The sequence below is a fragment of the Aotus nancymaae genome, unplaced genomic scaffold, assembly GCF_030222135.1.
Source record: "Aotus nancymaae isolate 86718 unplaced genomic scaffold, 86718_ANA_hifiasm-v0.15.2.pri h1tg000007l, whole genome shotgun sequence".
NCBI lineage: Eukaryota > Metazoa > Chordata > Mammalia > Primates > Aotidae > Aotus > Aotus nancymaae.
In genome coordinates, this window is record NW_026988418.1 from 1,007,770 (window position 1) to 1,031,545 (window position 23,776).

At 46.7% G+C, this 23,776-nt stretch overlaps 1 protein-coding gene across 1 annotated transcript; it reads left to right on the forward strand.

The window, feature by feature from the left end:
• The first annotated feature begins 5,337 nt into the window (after positions 1–5,337).
• UTP11 (UTP11 small subunit processome component) lies at positions 5,338–17,895 on the forward strand. The gene is made up of 8 exons (XM_012439087.3): positions 5,338–5,471; positions 9,657–9,718; positions 10,973–11,075; positions 11,790–11,903; positions 12,462–12,555; positions 12,656–12,786; positions 16,082–16,192; positions 16,929–17,895. Exons 1-8 carry the CDS (start codon positions 5,409–5,411, stop codon positions 17,010–17,012), a joined length of 762 nt encoding a protein of 253 aa, XP_012294510.1. The 5' UTR covers positions 5,338–5,408; the 3' UTR covers positions 17,013–17,895.
• Positions 17,896–23,776: the final 5,881 nt, after the last annotated feature.

Genomic DNA, 23,776 nt, shown 5'->3' on the forward strand with positions numbered 1-23,776 from the left:
GTCAGCTCTGGGTTGATGGGAGGGCAAAGGTGGGGAGCCTTCAGAAAGTGGGAGTTTATGAGTGGGTGCAGAAGGGCCCGATGAAAGGCAGAATATTGGAATCTCTGTTCTTGATGAATGGCTCTAATCCCTCCTAAATAGTCATAATAAGAGCCAGTACTTCCTGAGTTCTTTTTTTGCACCAGTCCTAAACACTTTATGTATATTAACATACCTTATTATTCAAGAACTTTATTAAATATATGCATTTTGTTTGTTTGTTTGTTTTGATACAGTGTGTTGCTGTCACCCAGGCTGGAGTGCAGTGGTGCAATTACAGCTCACTGTAACCTTAACCTCCTGGGCTCAACTGATCCTCCCATCTCAGTCTCCCAAGCAGCTGGGATTACAGACAGGCATGGGCCACCACACGCAGCTAGTTAATTTTAATTTTTATTTTTTGTAGAAGCAGGGGTCTTATTATGTTGCCCAGGCTGGTCTTGAACTCCTGAGCTCAAGTGATCCTCTTGCCTCAGCCCCACAAAGTGCTGGGATTACAGGCATGAGGCACCACGCCTGGTCTAAATATATATTTTTTTCCCCATTTTAAAAATGAGAAAATGGAGGCATAGAGAGATTAAGTAACCTGGCAAGGGTGACACAGGTAATAATGGCAAAGTTAGGATTCAAATCCAGATGGTTGCCTGGGCATGGTAGCTCTTGCCTGTAATCCCAGCACTTTGGGAGGCTGAGGCAGGAGGACTGCTTGAGCCCAACAGTTTAGGACCAGCTCTGGCAACAAAGTGAGACCCCCCCATCTCTATTTAAAGAAAAATCAAATCAGCAGGGTACAGTGGCTGTAATACAGGCTGGGATCATACCTGGAATCCTAGCACTTTGGGAGGCCGAGGTGGGCAGATCACGAGGTCAAGAGTTTGAGACCAGCCTGGCCAACATGGCGAAACCCCATCTCTACTAAAAATACAAAAATTGACTGGGCATGGTGGCACTTGCCTGTAATCCCAGTTACTCGGGAGGCTGAGGCAGGAGAATCGCTTGAACCTGGGAAGCGGAGGTTGCAGTGAGCCGAGATTGCACCATTGCGCTGCAGCCTGGGTGACAGAGCACGACTCCATCTTGGTGGGGAGGGAAATAAAAATCAAATCTAGACAGTCAGATGTCATAGCGCTTATGCCAAAAATGAGCTTCACCATTAGGCTCTAGTATCTGTAGTCATTTTATCTCTATAAACCTCAGTCTTCTTGCTGTGAAAAGTGAATGACTGCCTCACAGCATTGTTGTAAGGATTGGATGAGAGCACGTAATAGGCTGTCAATATGTGGGGACAGTCCCCCTTTCATGGTGAAATGTTAAGGTTCAGCTGCTTGGACTTGGAGTCTGGGGGTCAGAGAAAGTTAGCTCTCTGGCTTGGGCCCACCTGGGCTAGGAAAACCAGCCTAGGGGCAAGCTGCCCACAGGGAAGCTGTGTCTCCCCGTCTCAATTTCCACTCCCCAGTGGGCTCACATTTCCCTGCTCACTCTATTTTCGCTGGCCCAGGAGGACGTGCCCCAGGAAAGTCCAGGGATCAGCCACATGGACTCCCTGTTCCTGTTCCCTATCTATCCTCCCCCCTCCCTGGGAAACAGGTGTGTCTGAACTGGGGCTGGAAGCAGAGCCCGGGAGCTGGACGACTGGTCTTGGGTGAGTAGAAGCCTGTTGTCCCTCAGTCACCCCAGAGGTCCCCACGTACTGTTCTTTATCTTGTTCTTAGGATATCCCTGCTATTTTTTTTACCCTGCAAGGATTTTTAAAAGAAGGCTCTGGGTGGCTACTGACAGGCCTCTCATGGTTTCCTCTGGGTGGTGAATCACTCTGTGATGCCTGTAACCACAGGCCTCCTTCCCCCTAGTGAGAACACAGGCTTTCTTCTCTGGGTGTATTGCTGACTCTTATACTGGCTGCCTGCAGCCCTTGCAGGCCTCAAGGCTTGGCAGATAACCTCTTCCAAATTGCCCACATGCCTTCTTTTATTTTTATTTTTATTTTCCTGAGAGTGAGTCTTGCTCTGTCGTCCAGGCTGGAGTGCAGTGGTACAATCTCGGCTCACTGCAACCTCTGCTTCCTGGGTTTAAGCGATTCTCCTGCCTCAGCCTCCAGAATAGCTGGAATTACAGGCATGCACCACCATACCCAGCTAATTTTTGTATTTTTAGTAGAGATGGGGTTTCACCATGTTGCCCAGGCTGGCCTTGAACTCCTAACCTTGTGGTCCGCCTGCCTTGGCCTCCCAAAGTGCTGGGATTACAGGTGTGAGCCATCATGTCCAGCATTTTTTTTTTTTTTTGGCAGAGCCTCACTCTGTCACCCAGGCTGGAGTGCAGTGGAGCAATCTCAGCTCACTGCAATGCCTACCTCGCAGGTTCAAGCTATTCTTCTGCCTCAGCCTCTTGAGTAGTTGGGAGTACAGGCATGTGCCACCACACCCCGCCAATTTTTGTATTTTTAGTGGAGATGGGGTTTCACCATATTGGCCAGGCTGGTTTCGAACTCCTGACCTCAAGTGATCTGCCCTCCTCGGCCTCCCAATATGCTGTGATTACAGGCACGAGCCACTGTGCCTGGCCATCCAGAAACTTTCCTTGTGACCCCAAGCTGGACATTGAATTTGTGGGTGGAGAGGGTGAAATAAGTAAGAGACTTTTACAGAGCAGAGCACGAGAGGTGGGGAGGGCAGAGTGAGAACTAATGTAGTTAAAGGTTGACTGTGTGAAGGGCACCATGCCACGTGCTGGTTATTACCTCCTTCAGTCCTCACAAAAACCAGATGAGGTGTTTATTATAATAATTATCATCATCACCATTTGACAGAGTGAGACCAGCTCAGAGTATATGACATCATGGCCTCAAATCACAAGCCAGTAGGTGACAGATATAAAACTAGGGCTGACACCAGGGTCCCCATGTCTAATGTACCTAGCTTCTCTTGGGTACGCTGATCACCCAGTGCCTTCTTCAGGGGAAGAGGCAGGAGTGGCTGGGGCTGCCACCTAGTCACCGTGCCTGATAGCTGGTTTTCTTGAAGGAAACAAGGCTGGAAAAGTGGGCATGGGATGGGTCAGGTTGTAAAGGGCCTTGTCTTCCAATGATAAGTGACAAATGAGATGAAATTTTGTTAATGCAAGAGGTCCTAAATGAGCAAGGCTCAAACATACTTTCAGCTCTTTCATGCCCACTGGTCAACTGGACTGGCATTTCTGGGGACTAAGGAGAGGATTTCCTCAGAGCTCCTGAGCTGGAGGAGTAACCCCTGTCATGAGAAATGGGTGCAATTATACACCTTGTTTCATGTGGTGGAAAAGAAACCAAATGCCTCTAGAATGCTTTACTATGCCCAGTCCTCTCTGTAAACTTAGAGCAGGTTTAGTAATAATAAAAATAACAATAGTAACTCCATTTTATTTTACTTTATTTTATTTTTTGAGACGGAGTTTTGCTCTTGTTGTCCAGGTTGGAATGCAATGGCACAATCTCGGCTCACCACAACCTCTGTCTCCTGGGTTCAAGTGATTCTCCTGCCTTGGCCTCCCGAGTAGCTGAGATTACAGGCATGTGCCACCATGCCTGGCTAATTACGTATTTTTAGTAGAGACGGAGTTTTTCCATGTTGGTCAGACTGGTCTCGAACTCATGACCTCAGGTGATCCGCCTGCCTCGGCCTCACAAAGTGCTGGGATTACAGGAGTGAGCCACTGTGCCTGGCCTACTAACTCCGTTTTATTTTGAACTTGCTAAGGAGTAAAAACAGCATTAAGCACTGTACACATGATTTCATTTTATCCTCAAAACAATCCTGTGGGTATAATATTATTAGTACCTCAATTTACACTCAGATGGAGGCTCAGTGAATCTAACTTTACTTTGGGGTAGCCTCAGAACACACCTCATGGGTCACGGTTCTTATCATTACCTTGTACTGCCTCTGGTCCTCATATCATCAACCAGCCATTCCCTTGGGGATGTGAGGGACTCAGAACTTTATAGCTACTGTCATTGAATGATTCCTTTCTATGTCCTTCTTTGCAGATATGATTCATCAGTTCAACTGTGAGCTCTTGACAGCAATGTGAAGCAAGAGGTGCATGTTGTTATTATCCTCATTTTATAGTTGAGAAAAATGATGCTAATTAAAGTCAAGAAACCAGCCAAAAGTCACACAGCCTGTAAGTGAGTAGCAGAGCCAGGTATGGTTTTAAGGTCTCTTGTCTCTCCATAGAATGTTCTTTTCTGTACACTGTTGTAGAGGAGCAAAAAATGGGTCGGTCAGATGAACCAAGTTTATATAGTGTTCTGAGTTACAAAAAAGAATAGTGGCATGGGGCTTCTGGGGGCTGATGGCAACACAAATTATGGGAAGGTGAGGGGAAGAAATGTCCTGTTATGGAGATAAAATCTCTCAGGAAGTAACACTTGTCAGCCCTCTTCTTGACACAGATACCTCACTAAAAATGTAGATTTCCGTTGTAGATGTAAATTTATTTTACAAAAGGAAGGACAGCTTTTCAGAGCAACTCCTCTGTCTGCAGTTTCTCAGCATAACCAGCTGAAATAAATAAGCAAGATAAATATCTATTTTGGAGTGGCATGTTCTGGTCTCCTACAGTCATATTTGGGGTGGTGTGTCTTTTTTGAGACAGAATCTCACTCTATTGCCCGCTGGGGTGCAATGGCACGATGTTGGCTCACTGCAACCTCTGCCTCCCAGGTTCAAGTGATTCTCCTGTTTCAACCTCCCGAGTAGCTTGGGATTACAGGTGTACATCATTACGTCCGGCTAATTTTTCTATTTTTTTTTTTAGTAGAGACGGGGTTTCACCATATAGGCCAGGATGGTCTCGAACTCCCGACCTCGTGATCCGCCCGTCTCAGCCTCCCAAAGTGCTAGGAATACAGGCGTGAGCCACGGCGCCCAGCCAGGGCCAATACTGTTAAGTGCATACTCCTCTAGCTTTAAACATACCGCCTAAATACTGAAACCCGTGCCGAGCTGTAAGTGACTGCACATGCGCACACGCCAAGCCCAACTCAGACGCAGGGCAGTGCCAGCCACGTGTTCCCAGATGCCAACGCGGGCCGAGCGCGAAGGCGAGATCTGGGCAGCGTGGACAGGCGCTAGCTAATAAGAACGGGTTCTTGCAGAGTCACAAGACTAGATCTAGGAAACTACGCTTCCCAGAAGGAGCCTGCAGTGTCTGCCGCTGCTGGATGACGTACTTCCGGAAGATCGACTCCGGATAGGTTGCTTAGAGGAAGTAGGCGGTTCTAAACCTCCAACGGCTAGGCCTGTTTCCGGTAGGATCAGTGGACTTGGCGGCAGAGGGAGTGCGGAGCCGCCGTTGTCCACTGAGCTTTTTTCCAAGGCTGTACAGACATGGCGGCGGCTTTTCGGAAGGCCGCTAAGTCCCGGCAGCGGGAACACCGAGAGCGAAGCCAGGTAGGACCACACAGGCCCCATGAGCGCTGGCCATTGTCGCCATGTGTTGCTCTCGTCCCAACCCTCTCGCCACCCTGGGATCCCAGTCCAAGCTGTATGTAAATACACGCAAATGTATGCTAATACAGCTGGCGTGGCTGGGGCGGGGCTTCGCGGGAACGAGTGGAGGGGATTTGTCGTTCCCGTTCTAGCAAGAGCAAGGGCTGCTCCCCATTCCTTGGGGCCATAAAACCTACTCTGGAAGATTTCAGTGTGGTGATTGAAAGATAATATATGTTAAAAGTGCCCGGCCTTCTCTGAGGCAACTTAGGTCAAAGCTCTTATAGGCGACAACTGCTAGGCTGAAATTGGATCCCACGTCTTAATGCTCAGCTCCTCCTGCTGCATATGGTGTCACTGACCGAGGAGACTGTTGTTACTAATGTGGTATCATTATCATACTGGTCTTGTGGTTCATGAAGCTCTGCCACATGTGCCTTTTGTTTATGCCTTACCCCTTAATGTTGGTGTTTTCCATTCCCTTTGTACAGATGAGGAAACTGAGGTCCAGAGTGGTGACTTGTCCAGTTACAAACACCAGATTCAGGCAGAGTAAGCAGTTCTAGGATTTCTATGGTGGGTGTGTCTGTGTGGGGAGGTTGAGTAAAAATAAGTTTATATTGATACACTGTCAGGAATCCCATGCTTAATATCTGATTCAGAAAGACTCTTAGGCATACGTATATATGTGTTCCAACTTCATTTTACAGATAAGAAAGAGAGGGGAAAGGATGTGTCCAGAGTTGTGCAGCTGACTGTTGGGATAGAACTAAGGCCTCTTAACTATAGTTCAGTCTTCCTGCTTAATAGCATTTATCAGATTTTTTTTTTTTTTATTTGAGACTGAGTCTCGCTCTGTTGCCCAGGCTGGAGTACAATGGTGTGATGTTGCCTCACTGCAATCTCCACCTCCTGGGTTCAAGTGATTCTCCTGCCTCAGCCTCCTGGGTGGCTGGGACTACAGGTGTGCACCACCATGCCCAACTAATTTTTGTATTTTTAGTAGAGATGGGGTTTTGTGATGTTGGCCAGGCTGGTCTCGAACTCTCGACCTCAGGTGATCCACCCACCTCGGCCTCCCAAAGTGCTGGGATTACAGGTGTGAGCCACCACACCCAGCCAAAACTATTACCTTTTGAGCACTTACTATATGCTAGGCAGAGCCCTGCATGTTTTACAATTGTCTCATGTATCCTACAACATCCCTATGACGTGGATGTTAATTCCTCATTTTACAAATAAGGAATCTGGTGCTTAAAGAGATTGAATAGTATATCCAAAGTCATAGTTGTCAGTAGTGGATTTGTATTAGCAGAGAAGACAGAGGGCTTTAAAAGCTCCGTTGACATGGCATGTCTGTGGCTGAATAAGAACAGAAGGCCTATGTGGAAGAGGTGAGGAGAAGGCCATGCTGGAAAAGTGGGTAAACCATCGACACAGACGTTCCATATTTGGGTACTTTGGGCTTTCTCCTGTAGATACTTCCGTAGGGCAGCAGGGGGGCTACTGAAGATATTTTGTATGGAGGGTGTATATGTTAATTACATAAACTATTTCAGATGTAATACCAGATTTTCTTCTGTAATGCAGATGTACATTGAAGTGGACGTGAGAGATCTCAGGAGTTCTGCCTCTTCTCATGTTGTTGCTCTTTTGACCCTTTAGCTTTCTTTCTCTACTCGGTCAACCTCCTTTTATCTGCTGTAATTAAAGTTAAAATTATTCAGGGAGGTTTGGTGTTGTTTTATTTATTTTTTTGAGATAGGGTCTCGCTCTCTTGCCCAGGCTGGAGTGCAGTGGGGCAATCACGGCTCACTTCAGGCTCAACCCCCTCAAGCCATTCTTTTGCCTCAGCCTCCTGAGTAGCTGGGACCACGGGCGTGCACCATGACACCCAGCTAATTTTATTTTATTTTATTTATTTATTTATTTTTTGAGATGGGAGTTTCGCTCTTGTTAACCAGGCTGGAGTGCAATGGCGCAATCTTGGCTCATTGCAACCTCCGCCTCCTGGGTTCAGGCAATTCTCCTGCCTCAGCCTCCTGAGTAGCTGGGATTACAGGCATGCACCACCATGCCCAGCTAATTTTTTGTATTTTTAGTAGAGACGGGGTTTCACCATGTTAACCAGGATGGTCTCGATCTCTTGACCTCATGATCCACCCGCCTCGGCCTCCCAAAGTGCTGGGATTACAGGCGTGAGCCACCACGCCCGGCCCTATTTTATTTTTTTAATTTGTAGAGGTGAGGTCTCACTGTGTTGCCCAGACTGGTCTCGAACTCCTGGGCTCAAGTAATTTGCTCACCTCTGCCACCCAAAGCGCTGGGATTGCAGGTATGAGCCCGGCCTTAAATAGTTATTTATTGCATCATTTGAAGCATGAAAGATGAGACAGATGACTGTTAAAAATCCTACCCAAATTATTATACAAGATTTTTTCTGTTTGTTGTTGAGATAGAGTCTCATTCTGTTGCTTGGGCTGGAATGTAATGGTGTGATCTCGGCTCACTGCAACCTCCGCCTCCCAGGTTCAAGCGATTCTCCCACTTCAGCCTCCCAAGTAGCTGGAATTACAGGCACCTGCCCATTTCATGCCTGGCTAATTTTTGTAGAGATGGGGTTTCACCATGTTGGCTAGACTTGTCTTGAACTGCTGACATTGTGATCCACCCACCTTAACCTCCCAAAGTGCTGGGATTACAGGCATGAGCCACTGCACCCCACCTATTATACAAGTTTAAACACTAGAGAAGTGTATGCATTTCCCAAAATGTTAAGATTATTCGCAACAGAAGAGAACTCAGTCTACTGTGATGGTCCTAGGTAGAATGGGGTCTAGTTTCAGCTCTGCTACTTACTAGTTCAGTGTTCTTGGGCTTATCATTCTCTAAACCTCATTCCCTTTAAGGAAAACTGTGAAAACAGTAGTGCCTGTTTCACCTTCTTTTCATGATTGTTTTGGGGATTAAATGAAATTGTGTAGTGAGCATAGCACATTGCTTTTTGACAGAGTAAGTGCTTCATAAATATGAACTATTATAATGATGTAGGCAAGAGAAGCCAGCACAGACGCTGACATATGCTAAGTGCTCAACAAATGGTGGTATGTAGAAAGATCATACCAAGATTTAATCCTTATACCTTCCATGCTCTCCAAGTCTGTGTCAGAGAAAGTACTTTTTTTCATACTTTTTTCTCATACCTAGTACCAGAAGTATAATAATTATAGTAGGGGCCGGGCGTGGTGGCTCATGCCTGTAATCTCAGCACTTTGGGAGGCCGAGGCAAGCGGATCACCTGAGGTCGGGAGTTCGAGACCAGCCTGACCAACATGGAGAAACCCCGTCTCTACTAAAAATACAAAATTAGCTGGTTGTGGTGGTGCATGCCTGTCAGCCCAGCTACTTGGGAGGCTGAGGCAGGAGAATCGCTTGAACCCAGGAGGTAGAGGTTGTGGTGAGTAGAGATTGTGGTGAGCCAAGATTATGCCATTGCACTCCAGCCTAGGCAACAAGAGTGAAACTCCATCTCAAAAAAAAAAATAGTAAACTCATGCTGGACAGCTGCTATGTGTGAAACCATGTGCAGTCATTACCATTTACACAAGCTCCTTGAATCCTCAGGATAACCTGGAGAAGCAGGTACTGTTCTCATGTTACAGTCAGGAAATAGCGGTTCAGAGAAGTTAAGTGACATGCCCAAGGTCACAGATTGTTCAGAGGTAAAGCTTAGATTTGAACCCACATCTCCAAACTCTAAATTTAGCTCCCTTACCACAGTTGCCTCCCTGTTACTATGTTTTCCCTTTGTAGTATTTTCTAAACCCATGGATTAAGTTGGTAGTAATTTTAGTACAACTGGCAACTGCTTGCTTAGTGCCGAGTCATTGTTGCCTCTCCCTGTCCTTAATAGGCCAAGAAACCTACTACAGCAGTGCTTGTGACCTGTCTAGTGCTGGCATGGTCCCTCTCATCCTTGGGCAGAGCCCAGTTGTTGGGAGGGGAGGGAACAGGGTCATGGGTTAGCTCCAAGGACTGGATTTACTGAGCGCTCCAGAGACTCCAGTGCCTGTGAGGTGTCATGTTGATTTGGATATGTGTTCACTGAGGAAACTAAGCACTGTTGTTTTTTCTTTTGTCTTCTAGCCTGGCTTTCGAAAACATCTGGGCCTACTGGAGAAAAAGAAAGATTACAAACTTCGTGCAGAGTGAGTTCAGTCTTTCTGGTAGAGTCGCTGCCAAGAAAGCTTACAGCCTCCTTGCACTGCAGCTGAATTGCCTGAGTGTCTGACAGGGGTAATTTCCTGCCATTGATAAAATGGCCAAAGCTCTGGCAGCCTGTCAGATAATTTTTTCTGTGACCCTACATTTCTCTCTTTGTTTAAGCACATCGTTATTTATTTAACTGTAGTGGCATTGTGAGTTATTTTTATTATGTTGTTCCAGATCATTTTTCTCATAGTGGCTTTGATTTGGCTGTGCCTTGGCGTTTGAGCCCAAAGCTGAATTTTTTTTCTCTTTGTTTTCTTGAAGTGCAAGATATAATCTAAAATTCCATTTGTTGAGTCTCTTACATCACCATGTGTGTGGTGTGGTGTGGAATGAAGAGATGTGAAAGACAGATTCATGAGACCAAGCGTGGGTGATCGTGAACTCTGAAAACATTTTATAAAACAATTATCCCCATTCTTCTTCTCTATTAGCACTTGATTTGTAGAATACTTTATAATTATTTGTTAGCCATACATGTCAGCTGAGGTCCTTCTTATGCCCCTGGTATAGATGGTGGCGATGGATTAAGTGGGTTTCTGTAGGTCCCAGAGATTTTAAAGCTAATGATAATTAAGTGTTGTTTATTGGGCCAGGCAGTGTTCTAGGATATTTGCCATTTTTACACCTGATTTATCCTTCCCAACAAACCTTCTGGGATAGGTTACTATTACCGTATTCATTTTACAAATGAAATTGGGATGCAGAGTGGTTAAATAACTTATCCAAAATTGCTTAGCCAGAAGTGTCAAGTCCAGATTTGAACCCATGCTGTCTGGCTCCAGAGTCTACGATTCTAGTCATTATGCTATACTGTACTGTGTAGTTTCTGAATTATATGTGGTCATTTGGTGCCCAAGCTTACACCATATCCTCTCTAAGGAGTTTTAATTTGTACTTTGTTTGGTGTCTCCCTGTAATGATGTCAATGGCACAGAAACATATGTGGGCTGGGAACAGTTAATTTCAGGTTCCACTGGAATAGGAACTGTTGATTAGATTGTGGACCCTGTGAAGACATGAGCTCAGCTCAGTGACAGTGGAGTGTCCGTCAGATCCAGTTACTGCTTTGGCTTTTTTGAGTTTTACTTTGTGTGACCTTTTAGATGCTTGTAAAGTTTGCTTATTGTGGGTTTTTGGTTTTTTAAAGTTATCTCTTTTGTTTTTTGCTATGCATTTAACCTGTCTTTTAGTGACTACCGTAAAAAACAAGAATACCTCAGAGCTCTCCGGAAGAAGGCTCTTGAAAAAAATCCAGATGAATTCTACTACAAAATGACTCGGGTTAAACTCCAGGTGGGTGCCCAATGGCTTGGTTGGTGTTTTGGTTGGTGTTTTGAGCTCCACACATTGGAAAATAAGGACAGGGAGGAGATGGAGAGGAAGGATCCTTGGCCTTAATTTAACCCTTCCCTGGTTACTCCAGGTGCTCTTGGTCAGTGTCCAAGGCAAACCTGCCATTTCCAGAGGAGCATGCATTTCTGCCTTTGAATCTGAGTTGTCTTAACCCTGGAGCTGTTCTAGGATGGCTGGCTGGAGGTGCTACATTGAACGCGCTCCTCAGGGGCCTGTGTCTAAGAGTGCTGTTAGCATGCAGCATTTGGTTGCCTTTTTGCTTTTGGGGTTTTTCTTTTTTTGATGGATTCTCTTTCTGTTGTCCAGGCTAGAGTACAGTGGCATGATCTTGGCTCCCTGCAACCTCTTGACTCCCGGGTTCAAATGATTCTTGTGCCTCAGCCTCCCGAGTAGCTGGAACTACAGGCAGACACCACCATGCCCAGCTAATATTTTGTATTTTTAGTAGAGATGGGTTTCACCATGTTGGTCAGGCTGGTCTTGAACCCCTGACCTCAAGTGATCTGCCCATCTTGGCCTCCCAAAGTGCTAGGATTACAGGTGTGAGCCACTGTACCCGACCTATGGTTGTCTTTGTTCTAACCATGTACTGTGCCACAACTTATTAATGATTTTAATCTAATAGGGAATATATCTTTTAAATTTGGATTTTAGGATGGAGTACATGTTATCAAGCAGAGTAAGGAAGAGGTAACCCCAGAACAACTAAAGCTGATGAGAACTCAGGATGTCAAATATATAGAAATGAAAAGGGTTGCAGAAGCTAAGGTAACAATTGACTCTCTGTTCCGTTTGGTTTATTGGTTAAGAAAGAAACTTAAAATCGTCAGTCTCAAGTTATTCGTTAATTTATTCTGGCATTTACAATCTTACCTGATTGTGATAATGATTTAGAAGTATAGTTAGCATGGTAGAGTGGAAAGAGTTCAGGTTTGGGAATGAGACAGACCGAGGTTTGAGTTCTGGCACTGCCAATGACTTAGCCCCATGACAGTGGACAAATTCAACTTCCTGAGGCTCTTCCCTCATTTCTGTCTCAGAGGATTGTTGCAAGGGTTAAGTACGTTCTGGGAAGTGCCTAGCCCGGTACTTGATATATACTTGGAATCCTTTCCTTTAAAAGGATGAAGCTTCCTGCCGACAAGTGGTGGAAGGAAAAAAGAAAAATAAATAAATAAATAAATAAAAAAGAAAAATCAGATGAAGGAAGTTCTTTGCTGGCTGGCAATGATGATGTGAAATGGTTTAAACTTTTGCAGTTTTTTTTTTTTTTTTGGATACGCCGGAAGAATCTAATATAAAGTGAGACCCTATTCTGTGTTCTAGAAAATTGAAAGACTAAAATCAGAGCTCCATCTGCTGGATTTCCAGGGGAAGCAACAGAATAAGCATGTGTTCTTTTTTGACACCAAAAAGGAAGGTATGAAATGTTTAAAGGTTTCTGGGACAGTCTGCCATGCCAGTCTGTGTCGTTTGGTGTTAGAAACAGACAGTGCCTTAAGGATTGTCTTGAATTTTAGTCGCACAGTTTGATGTTGCAACTCACCTGCAGACAGCCCCGGAACTAGTCGACAGAGTCTTTAATAGGCCCAGGATAGAGACCTTGCAGAAGGAAAAAGTGAAAGGAGTTACCCATCAGACTGGACTTAAGGTAATTTTCTCTGTTCTTCACATGTGAGTTTAGGGGAATCTAGGTTCTTTTTTTTTCTTTTTTTTGCCACTGAATTTAAAATAATTTTTAAAGTTTTATTATTATTTTTTAGACAGAGTCTCACTTTGTTGTGGAGTGCAGTGGCGTGATCTTGGCTCACTGCAACCTCTGCCTCCTGGGTTCAAGCAATTCTCATGCCTCAGTCTCCCCATTAACTAGGACTACAAGATTGCACCTCCACACCCAGCTAATTTTTGTGTTTTTCATAGAGATGGAGTTTCTCCATGTTGACCAGGCTGGTTTTGAATGCTTTACTTCAGTTGATCCACCTGCCTTGGCCTCCCAAAGTGTTGGTATTACAGGCGTGAGCTACTGTGCCCGGCCTAAAATAATTATTTATGGAAAACCCATGAAGTTCTTTTAGAAAAGTGGATTTGTAGGAGGATTTGATGATGGGATGGAAGTGGGGAAGGGCTCCCTGTATCTATGATTGGAGGATGTGTCGGTATAGTGGTCAGGAGCTTAGGTTCTGGCTTTTAGACCTGGGTTTGAATCCCAATTCTGACCCTGCGCTTTGTGCTTTTAATGCTTGTAACAGATGCCAGTGTTTTTAAAATGCAGAGAAAGGAGGGATTGCTGAAGATTAAAGGATTTGGAATACTTTAATATTGAACCTTTAGCAGTGAATGCACACATCAAAAGGCCTTTCTATTTAAAAAAAATTTTTTTTTGAGACAGGGTCTCATTCTGTCACCCAGGCTGGAGTGCAATGGTGTGATTATGGCTCACTGCAGCCTCCACCTCTTGGGCTTAAGTGATTCTTCTGCTTCAGCCTCCTGGGTAGCTGGGACCACAGGTGTGTGCCACAATGCCTAGCTAAATTTAATTTTTTTTTTTTTGTAGAAACGAGGTCTTGCTATGTTGCCCAGGCTTGTCTCAAACTCCTGAGCTCAAGTGTTTCCTCGCGCCTTGGCCTTCTGACGTGCTGGGATTACAGGTGTGAGCCACCATGCCTGCCCAAAAGGTCTTTCATATTATGTATTGTAACAAACATTTTGTATTGACTTTTCCTTATGGTGCTTTCCGTCACTGTAACTGGGTTGTGCAGAAGACATGCTTTTCCTCAAAGCCTTCTGGAGTTGAACTCTTCTGACTGATTCATTAAAAAAAAATGCTGTCAATGTGTTTCAAGCAGACAGCTGTTCTGTTTTGATTTGAATCATTTACACCGCATCAGTTTTGCTTCCAATGTTTAATTTCACAGCAGTTTTCTCTAGCTCAGAGGCAGCTAAACTTGCTTTAGTAATATAAATACCCCTAATTAGTTTGACTATATTGGGTAATCCCATAAATCTGACAGTCTGTGCAATAAAGCGAAAACAAAAGCTGTCTGAAACCACTGCTGTGAGACTGTGCTAGAATCCGTGGATTGTTGAAGTCTGAGGCCCAGTAATATTTCCCTCTATGTAGATAACACTTCCAGCTGAAGAGCCTGCTCTTGAGTGCTCTTGTGATAACCCTGTTGTTTGTCAATTAGGTGTACTTTCAGTTAGCCATGTCACTGACACGTCTTAAGAATTGTGGGAGTCCCTAAAGAGATTAGTATTCCAAACTCCCATGTAGAATAGTTCACCAGCATAGCTTTTGAAAAGTTAGGAAGGTTTAGATTTTGCCATTTTGTCTAGTAGTACTGTTTCTTTCTATTTTGTTTACTGCAAAATTATTTTTATTAAGAGACTGCTGGTGGGTGGATTGCAAGGATATTTTGTCTGTAACTTGGAATGGGTAGACAACCCAGGAATGAGCTTTAGGGGGTCTGTGAAAGCCCCCTTTCTTGCTGGTATTTTGTGCAGATAGGTACATGTGCTTGCACAACCTTTTACAAACATGTATGTACATTTATCTCAAGAAAGATCCCAGGCTGGGCGTGGTAGCTCATGCCTATAGTCCTAGCACTTTGGGAGGCCAAGGCGGGTGGACCACTTGAGGTCAGGAGTTCGAGACTAGCCTGGCCAACATGGTGGAAAAAACCATGTCTGTACTAAAAATACAAAAATTAGCCAGGCATGGTGGTGGGCACCTGCAATCCCAGCTACCTGGGAGGCTGAGGCAGGAGAATTGCTTGAACCCAGGAGGCGGAGGTTGCAGTGAGCCAATATCCTGCCACTGCACTTCAGCCTGAGCGACAGAGCAAGACTCTGTCTCAAAAAAAAAAGAAAGAAAGGTCCCAAAGCTTTCATCAGTTTCTCTGAGGTTGGTGATTCCCCAAAACTTAAGGACCCCACTGGTCTTTGAAGAGTCATTAGCAGTGAGAATTCTCAGGTCAGCTTCTGCTGAAAAAATTCTTCTGCTCTCTGTGTGGTAAGATTCTCAGGTACCAGCATGCTGCCTGGGGACCCTTCTGTTCTCCACTCACTTTGTGTAGGGTTTCCAACACTGACTCGTTCCTGCTGTCATCTCAGGTGATTGCAGCACTCACACAAAGGTTGAAGCAGCTTAGTATAGTAGTGGAAAGATTCCTGGGGTTTATGAGATGGGAACAGTCCTGACTCTGCTCCAGGTGAGCCATGTGTCTTTAGGCCACTTACTTCTTCTCTGGGCCTCATTTTTCTGCATTTGTAAGTGATAGGTTTCGATAAGGTAGTCTATAGGGTTTCTTTTTTTTTTTTTTGAGATGGAGTTTCACTCTTGTTGCCCAGGCTGGAGTGCAATGTCACAGTCTTGGCTTGCCGCAACCTCCGCCTCCCAGGTTCAAGCAATTCTCCTGCCTCAGCCTCCCAAGTAACTGGGATTATAGGCATGCCACCACCATGCCTGGCTAATTTTGTATTTTTAGTAGAAACAGGGTTTCACCATGTTGATCACACTGGTCTCGAACTCCCGACCTCAGGTGATCTGCCCACCTTGGCCTCCCAAAGTGCTCGGATTATAGGCGTAAGCCACTGTGCCTGGCCTAGGGTTCCTTTTTAATAAAAAAAATTTTTTTTGTAGACAGAGGCTCGTTATGTTGCCCACACTGGTCTCAAACTCCTGGGCTCAAGCGATCCTCCTGCCTCAGCCTCCCAAAATCCTGGGATTACGGTCATGAGCCACCGTCTGGCCCAGGGTTCCTTTTAGCTTCAGGATGTGATGTTTCTAAAATGGGCAACTTCATTGTTATTACGTTATGTTGATTCTGGTGAAAGGAAGGATTTGATGAAACTATGCAGTTGGCTTAAATGGAATGAGAAACAGTATCTTGCTTATTTTTGTCCTGTTCATTGTGTCACTGAGAATATGTCTGTTTCTTCTGCAGCGAATAGCTAAAGAAAGGCAAAAGCAATATAACTGCCTGACACAGCGGATTGAACGAGAGAAGAAATTGTTTGTTATTGCTCAGAAAATTCAAACACGCAAAGATCTTCTGGTGAGGAAAGAGAGCCTTAGGCCTTTTTTTTTTTCTTTTCTTTCTCGTAAAGGTCTTAACTCAGACTGGATTTCAGCTATGTGTAAATCAACCCCAGTGAAAATGTCTGCTCCTCAGGGGCAGTGGTTTGAGCCAGTGTCTGTTACTCTGACAGTGTTGAAATGTTCCTTGATTAAGAAGGTAATAAGGGGGTTATTAGTCAGTGCTTTGGAACAGCAAAGGGTAGGATCGGGTAGCATATGAACTTTATAGCTTATGAGCAGCTCCCGTAACATTTAAACAGGTTAACAAAACAGTGCATGTCACTCATTGGTGTTTAAAAATAGACAACATTGTGTAGTTAAATAGCAGAGCTGAGGAATATAAGATACCTCCTTCATATTCTTATCATTTCTCTAAATGTCAAATTCTTTAGCTTTGCGGATCATTTAGGTCAGCCTTTCTCAACTGGGGTTCCGTGAGAGAATTAATTAAAATTATAATTTTAAATGAAACAACTACTTGAACACCTTTTTTCTCAATTTTCCCACGGAGTATACACAGCCAGTACTTTTTAGAGGCCTAGGGGAGAAGTTAATTCATTGTATGCAGTGGATACCTTGGGCAGTAGCTATGTCTCTTCTCAGCTTTGAGAAGGGCTGAAACGGGGCTTTCTAATAGGTAGTTTATTAACCTTTCTATTTTACAAAATGACCATTTCCTTCTCTTTACTGATCACCTTTTTACTCTTTTCTAGGATAAAACTCAGAAAGTGAAGGTAAAGAAAGAAACAGTGAACTCCCCGGCTATTTATAAATTTCAGAGTCGTCGAAAACGTTGACATGTTATAGATAAGCCTTGTCATTCTGCATCAAAAATCTATTGTCTTTTTCTAGTAACTTCAAATTCCATTAGTCCAAATGGCATGGTTTTCCGGTTTATAACTGTAACTAAATTGTCAGTTTGACATTAACGTCTTTCTATGGACAACATTAAATCTCCGTCCCTTCTGTAATTATTTTTGGATTGTGAAATTAGTCTTATTTTTATATACATAACTTTTTTTTTTTTTTTTTTTATAATTTGAGATAGGGTCTTTGTTGTCAGGCTGGAAGTGCAGTGATGTGATCATGACTCACTGCAACTTTGAACTCCTGGGCTCAAGTGATCTTCCTGCCTCAGCCTCTCAAGTAGCTGGTACTATAGACATGTGCCACCATGCCTGAGTAATGTTTAAATTTTCTGTAGAGACCAGGTTTTGCCATGTTGGCCAGGCTGGTTTTGAACTCCTGGGCTCAAGTGATCCTCCCACCTTGGCCTCCCAAAGGTCTGGGATTACAGGCATGAGCCACTATGCCTGGCCTGTAATTTTTTTTGTTATAAAACTTATAGGATCTCATTACAGCAGATTTGGAAAATAGATTAATTCATTCCTAATCCCAGTGCTTATTCAATAATAACAAATATTTATTGCATACTTAACTGTGCTAGGAGCTAGAGCTGTGGAGGTGAGCAATTACTGTGAGTAGAGTCTAGTTGATTTCCTCCATTTTGTAAAGCTATGCATCACTTTTTGTCCATGTTTTTGTGTTTTATAGTTAATTTGATGTCCTACTTTTTAGTTAAATCATTAGCTCTTTCCCACTTTGTTACATCACAAAATTTTTTTACAGTAATATACGCTAGAGTAAACATTAAAATAAATATTATTTTTAATGATTGCATAGTGTTTTATCCAGTGGATAGACTGATTTTACCCCCACTCATTATTTTATTGGCTATTCAGGTGGCTTCATAAATTATCCAAGGAGGAATTTTTTTCTCTTACTTAACAGCTGCAGATAGAAGCTCTTGGAACAAGGAACCCACAGGAGCACCTCTTCTTTATTGATGAAGCTCAAATCAGAATAGACCTGGCTCTGTCTCTGCCCTCTGCACTCCATGCCAACTCACAATCCTGAGGGTATGGCTTGGTACAGACCTTGACTCTGGGAATATGGACCCCCGAGTGTGTTGGCCAGCTTCCTTTTTTTCCCTGGTTCTCTCCTTTGTTTGCCCATGTCAGGACTATAGGCCAAGGCCAGTAAGGGCAGGACTGAACATGCTTAGAGCAAACGTGGGAGAACAAGGAGCGGGGTTTTCGAGGGGGCTTGCTCAGCCCTTATCCATGGAGGGAGAATAGCCATGTATGGATTTTAAGGCTTAAAAAAAAATTGATAATACTTAATAAGTGCCCATGACTGTGAAGTTCCTGTACAAGCCTAGACTGGAAGCCTGTTTCCTCAGGGTGTACCCAGTGGGATTTAAATCAGGGGCCCTGGAAAACAGGAAGAAGGGCCAGGAAACAGAAACCAGTGGCTTTTGCCTTGAGGAAGGAAATGCTTCCTACTGTGTATGCGCGCACTCCCTTCTGGGGCAGTGCTGAGCTCCGTCAGTGCTGACGGTTTTAGGAGATCTGAGGATCAAACCAGGGAAGGGACTCATCACAGTGATATTGGACAGAGGAATGAGCAGACTAAGCAGCAGTCTGATCCTGGGGTCAAATAGCTGGATGCTGCTGCTCTGTCGCTTGCCCCTGCTGGGTGAGAAAGTGGAGGATAGACCTAAATGCCTTCTCATGAGCCATACACCCACATGAAGGTAGGCTTGCCCCATAGGATCTCATGTTTACAGATGCACAAGGCATGTATAACTCAGGCCTCATAAACAGTTACAGGCATACCTACACACCCTCTGGTACGTGGGCACAAACAGTGACACTTGAAGAGGGACACGCCCTGGCCAAACGGAGCAGGAAAGTCCATCCTCTTGGTGTGCTGTGAGTTCCAGGCTGAAGGTAATCAGAGAACTATAAGGGGAGCTGGGTGTTCTGAATTGCTGTCACACTGCTGTCTCCAAGACCCAAGGTTTTTAAGCAAAGAGCTTGGCTGCCCCTTGTGACTAAGCAAGGACGGCTCCAGCGCCGTGGGTTCTGAGAATGGCCAGGGCTTTGCTGCTTTGGTGCTCATGGGACCCCAGACTCCTGGTTTGTTGGGGAGGGAAGAGTATTGTTTGCTTAGCATCCACCCTTCTTGGCCTAGGGTGATTTGGGCTGTTGATGGCATACTCCTCTAGTTGTGCCAAGGGGGCTCTGGGCAGCCTATGGAGCTAGAGGGCATTTCTGAGGACTTGTTTGGCTCAGGTCTTGTGAGCAAATCTCCAAACCAGCTCCATGGTGACATGGACCCTTCAGGTCTGTCCAACAGAGAATTCAGTGAGCCTGGCTCAGTCTTAGTCTGTTGCTATATCTTAGGGCCCTTCCCACCAAAGCAGGAGAGTGTCACCTTTTGGCTTTATTCTTAAATTCATCTTTTTCTTTGAGATGGAGTCTCACTCTGTCACCCAGGCTAGAGAGCAGTAGCGCAATCTTGGTTCACTGCAACCTCTGCCTCCTGGATTCAGGCGATTCTCTTGCCTTGGCCTCTCTAGTAGCTGGGACTACAGGTGCAGAGATGGGGTTTTGCCATGTTAGCCAGGCTGGTCTCGAACTCCTGACAACAGGTGATCGATCCACTCCTCCTCGGCCTCCTAAAGTGCTGGGATTACAGGCATGAGCCACTGCTCCTGGCCAATCTTTTTCTGGTTTCTGATTCCTGGTGCCAGGGTAGAAAAGGGCCCAGCAGGTGGAGCTGCTGCCCCTTTGCTGGGATCGTTCTCGGGGACTTGGTATCCACCCACCCAGCACACTTACTTGGCTTCTTTCAGAAGCGTCCTTGTATTTAGGAGGTGCTTGTATGTGTTTGCTTACTGAATTTAATGCCATGGGGGAGAACTCCCATGAAGAAATGGGATTTTCTCCCCGCTGAGTTTGAGATGAGTGTGGCCCCAGGAGGAAGGCTGGTGGGAAGGTGCTTTTTCCTTCCTATATCTAGTGAGGACCACATAGGGAGGGCTCTGTCATAGAGCCCCAGGTTTCCCATAGGGCGGTTCTGCCCAGACCTGGGAGGGGTCTCCCTCTGTGCCACTCTGAGCGTTTGTTTATCGTTCACTGTCCTCTCTCCATGCTGCTGACTGTGGGGCACTGAGCAATTAGAGCTGCACGTCCTCCAGCAGGGAAGGCAGCCAACAGATGCAGACTCGCGCTGCCTACCTGTGGAGGCCGGTGAGGCCAGGGCCTGTTGGGACTTGAAACAGTGAGGCAAGTGGGTGTGTGGTACTGGGCTCCCCCCTCCAGTTCTCCCAGCATGCCAGTTCCTGGAGCCTTATGTGCAGGGTGTTGGGGAAGGGCGGGCTGAACCGTGGGTGGGAGTCTTGGCTCAAAGCCCCAGGTGAGTGGAGGAATTGGGGGCGGACCTGAAGTTCTGTGTTGAGGCGGAGCTGGCAGGCCTCTTGGGCATATGCGGCTGCCTCCCGGGGTCAGAGGGTGCGCTCTCTGTACCCAACCAGGTCTCTACAGGTCTGTCTCAGCAGAAAGTGCCGGGAAGGATCAGAGAGAAGCTGTGAAACAAAGGGAGGCAGAGCTTCCCTTCCCAAGCCCATTGCTGAGAGGTCAGAGTCTAGAGGGGCTGCCCAGTTCATGCTTCGGCCTGTTCTTTCCTAAACTGCTCTGGCCAGAGGGAAGAAAGTCTCCACTGCTTCTCAGACTCCCTCTAAGGATTCTCTCGCCTCCCTATTCTTGGATCCATCATCATCACATTTAGGAAGTCTCATCCAATCTACTTCTCCTAGGTGAAACATACCCCTAGCTCTCCCTGTTCATCTTGTCTGCTTCACTTGATGTAAAGGGGACAAACTGCTTAGGGCTGGGGTGGTGACACAGTCCAGTCCTGTGCTCCTGCATGGTGGTAGAAGAGGCTTGTCCAGAACGGAGCTAAGGACCCAGCTTTTTCTAGGCAAAAGGAACGTATCAAGGGGACTGCTGTTTGGGGGTAAGCAGAGGATGGAAACGAAGCCCTTTCCCCTCCCTGCATCTGTCACCTGACGGCCATGCTCAGATCGTGTTAATAAAACCCTGGTGCCCCAGGCAGCTGGGCAGCCCCCCCTGCCCTGAATCAGCCTGACTCATTTACAGCTTTCTCCCAGTTACCCCAAAGGCTTCTCTCAGAGGTGACAAATGTGGGGGGTTGGTTTCGGGTTTCATGTTTTCACATTACTGGGTGGAAAAAAAAAAAAAAAAAAAACCTTTCCAAACCAAGAAAACCAGCTTCTGTAGCAGAAACAACTTGTCCCGAGAGCACTAAAAATTTCCCCATCCTCTCTCCTCATCTACTCAGAGACACTGAGACCAGTGACAGAGGGGTTAAGGGGAGGGGTTGGAGCCAGGCTGAGTGGAGTGCTGGGGACGGCCCCTTTGGAGGTGGCAGCACCTGCCTTCCTGCTTACAGGCAGGGGAGAACCTTTGCAGGGCCCTCCAGCTCTGGAGCCTCTGGTCTCCAGTGCCCGGAGATGGATTCCCAGGGCATGGGACAGCGAGCTCAGGATGGCGAGGGACCATGGAAGGAGGGGACCATCTCCCCTCCCTAGCTAATTTGATCCCAGGAGGTCTGGGACAGGTGTCCCTCCCAGTCAGAGGGCTCTTGAGGTGGAGTGGTAGGTGGAATATAGAAGGTCCATCTGGTACACGGAGCCTAGGGGGCAGCACCCCCTCCTGTTGCTGGCTGGTGGCATTATAGACCGCCCCTGCCCCCCACCAAGGGCAGATGGTCTCCATGGCAGATGGAGACTAGGCCAGCAGTGGCAGGATGGGCTTTCTAGTTTCAGCCTGGCCACTCTGGCTAATAAGACAATCCAGGAGCAGTGACAGGGCTAACTGCTGGTGTGTGTGTGTGCGCGTAGGTGTAAAGGAGAGGGAGCCCTGGCCTTGTTGGGCCATTCTGGGGGAGAAGTAAAGAAGAGCCCCAGACAGAGTCAGTGGATCTTGGGGACACCCTCAAGTTTGCCACGTAAGGGTGGCGGCACCTGGGCTCCTGAAGCTGTCCTGGTTAGTTCTCGTGTGAAGGGGCCGACTCCTGGGGCGGAAGCCTCTGCTGCAGCTGGAGCCTGGACCGCTTGATGCAGACCCCCTGCCAGGTCCCCAGAGCTCAGGGCCTGGGCAGCAGCTCCTCCCAGAGGACGCGCCCATTTATTATGCGCTCCCGCTCCCTCATGGCTCAGGCAGGCAGCGGCCTTCATTAGCGGAGGAGCTGGGGTCTGTTTTGGCTGCCTCATCAGCATCAGTGAACTGCGTCCCTGCGAGATTTGATACAATTTAATTAACCTAATTAAAAGCTCTGATTGCAGAGATGATTGGGGTAGCGCCAGCAGCGACTGCATATTTATAATGAGCTGCAAGGTGTGGGACCGCAGCCAAACGCCACGCATCCTAATGAGCGGGAGCCGGGAGCCAGGGAGCGGGAGAGGGAACGTTTATTTTTGGCAACAATGCCCAGTTCCTCCCTGCCAGGGTGTCAGAGACCCGGGGAGCAGAGACGGACCTGCCCACTGTGCTCTTCTGCACAAGGTGGAAGCAGAAATGTGTGCTCTCTGCCGGTTCTAGGGCCCTGAGACCCCCAGGAGCACACTGCCTGTGTTTCTGTTTGCAGAGTAGGGGGCTGGGACCCCAGAATGCACTTTTCCTGCCTCTCTTATCTCTGGGAGGCAGGGGCTGCCTTCTGAACTGGGGCCTTGGTGTGAGGAAATGGCCTCGCAGAACCACCTTGTTTCCAGGCTCCGGGATCGCAGGGCTGTTTTCTCAAACTTGCCAAGGAAGAGACAGGGGCTGGCAGGACTGAGGCTGAGAGGCTACTTGGGAGTCAGAAAAGTGGTCTGAATGTCCAGGAGTCCCGGATGATGATCCTGGGCCCGCGGCAGAAAAGAGAAACAGGAAGGGCAAATGTCCCAGCCATCCTGGAAGCTGGGGACCCCTGTCCCCATCTCCTCGCTCCTTTGAGGACCCTGCCCAGGGAGGCCAGCTGCCCTGGACTCTTCCTCTCCTCTCCTACTGCCTCTGTCTGGGAAGTCTTGGTTTGTCTGACTCAGCGTTTCCGCTGTAAATCACATCTAATAATACCGAGAGTGAGAGCTGAGACAGAGGTGCTGCGGGTGAAGGGGCACCAGGAAGGAGGGGCACGCCGCCTAGGTGCCAATGGGTGTCATGCAGGGAGGGAGCTCTGAGGCGGCAGGAATGGGGGCTGGGCTCTGAGGAAGAAGGTGGGAGCAGCCTGCCACCCCTGCCTCCATTCCTGCTCTGGAGCTTGTGTAGGTCATGAGCTGAGCCAGGCTGGCCCAGCCCCCCCAGTGCTTTGAGTGCCGCCAGGACAAGATGAGATTTGTCCCAGCCTACCTTGCAGAGTTGCAGCTGTTTAGCTCCCTTATCAATCTTCTCTGTGGGTTTAATCATCTCTCTGTCATCCTGCTGGGGCAGCCCTCCCCTAACTGAAGCCCCCAGAGGGGCTGGAGCTTCTCAGCCCCAGCTTTCCTTCAGTCCCCCTCCCCCAGACACAAGCATCTTTCCCCACCTGACTTCCCCTGTGGGAGGCAGAGGGTGGGCCAGGGCCGCTTTGCTTCAGGTTTAGTCTCAGTGGCGGGGTGGGTGTCCTTGTTTTTGCAAGATGTAAACAGGATGAAGGGTGGGTAGAGGTGGCACTG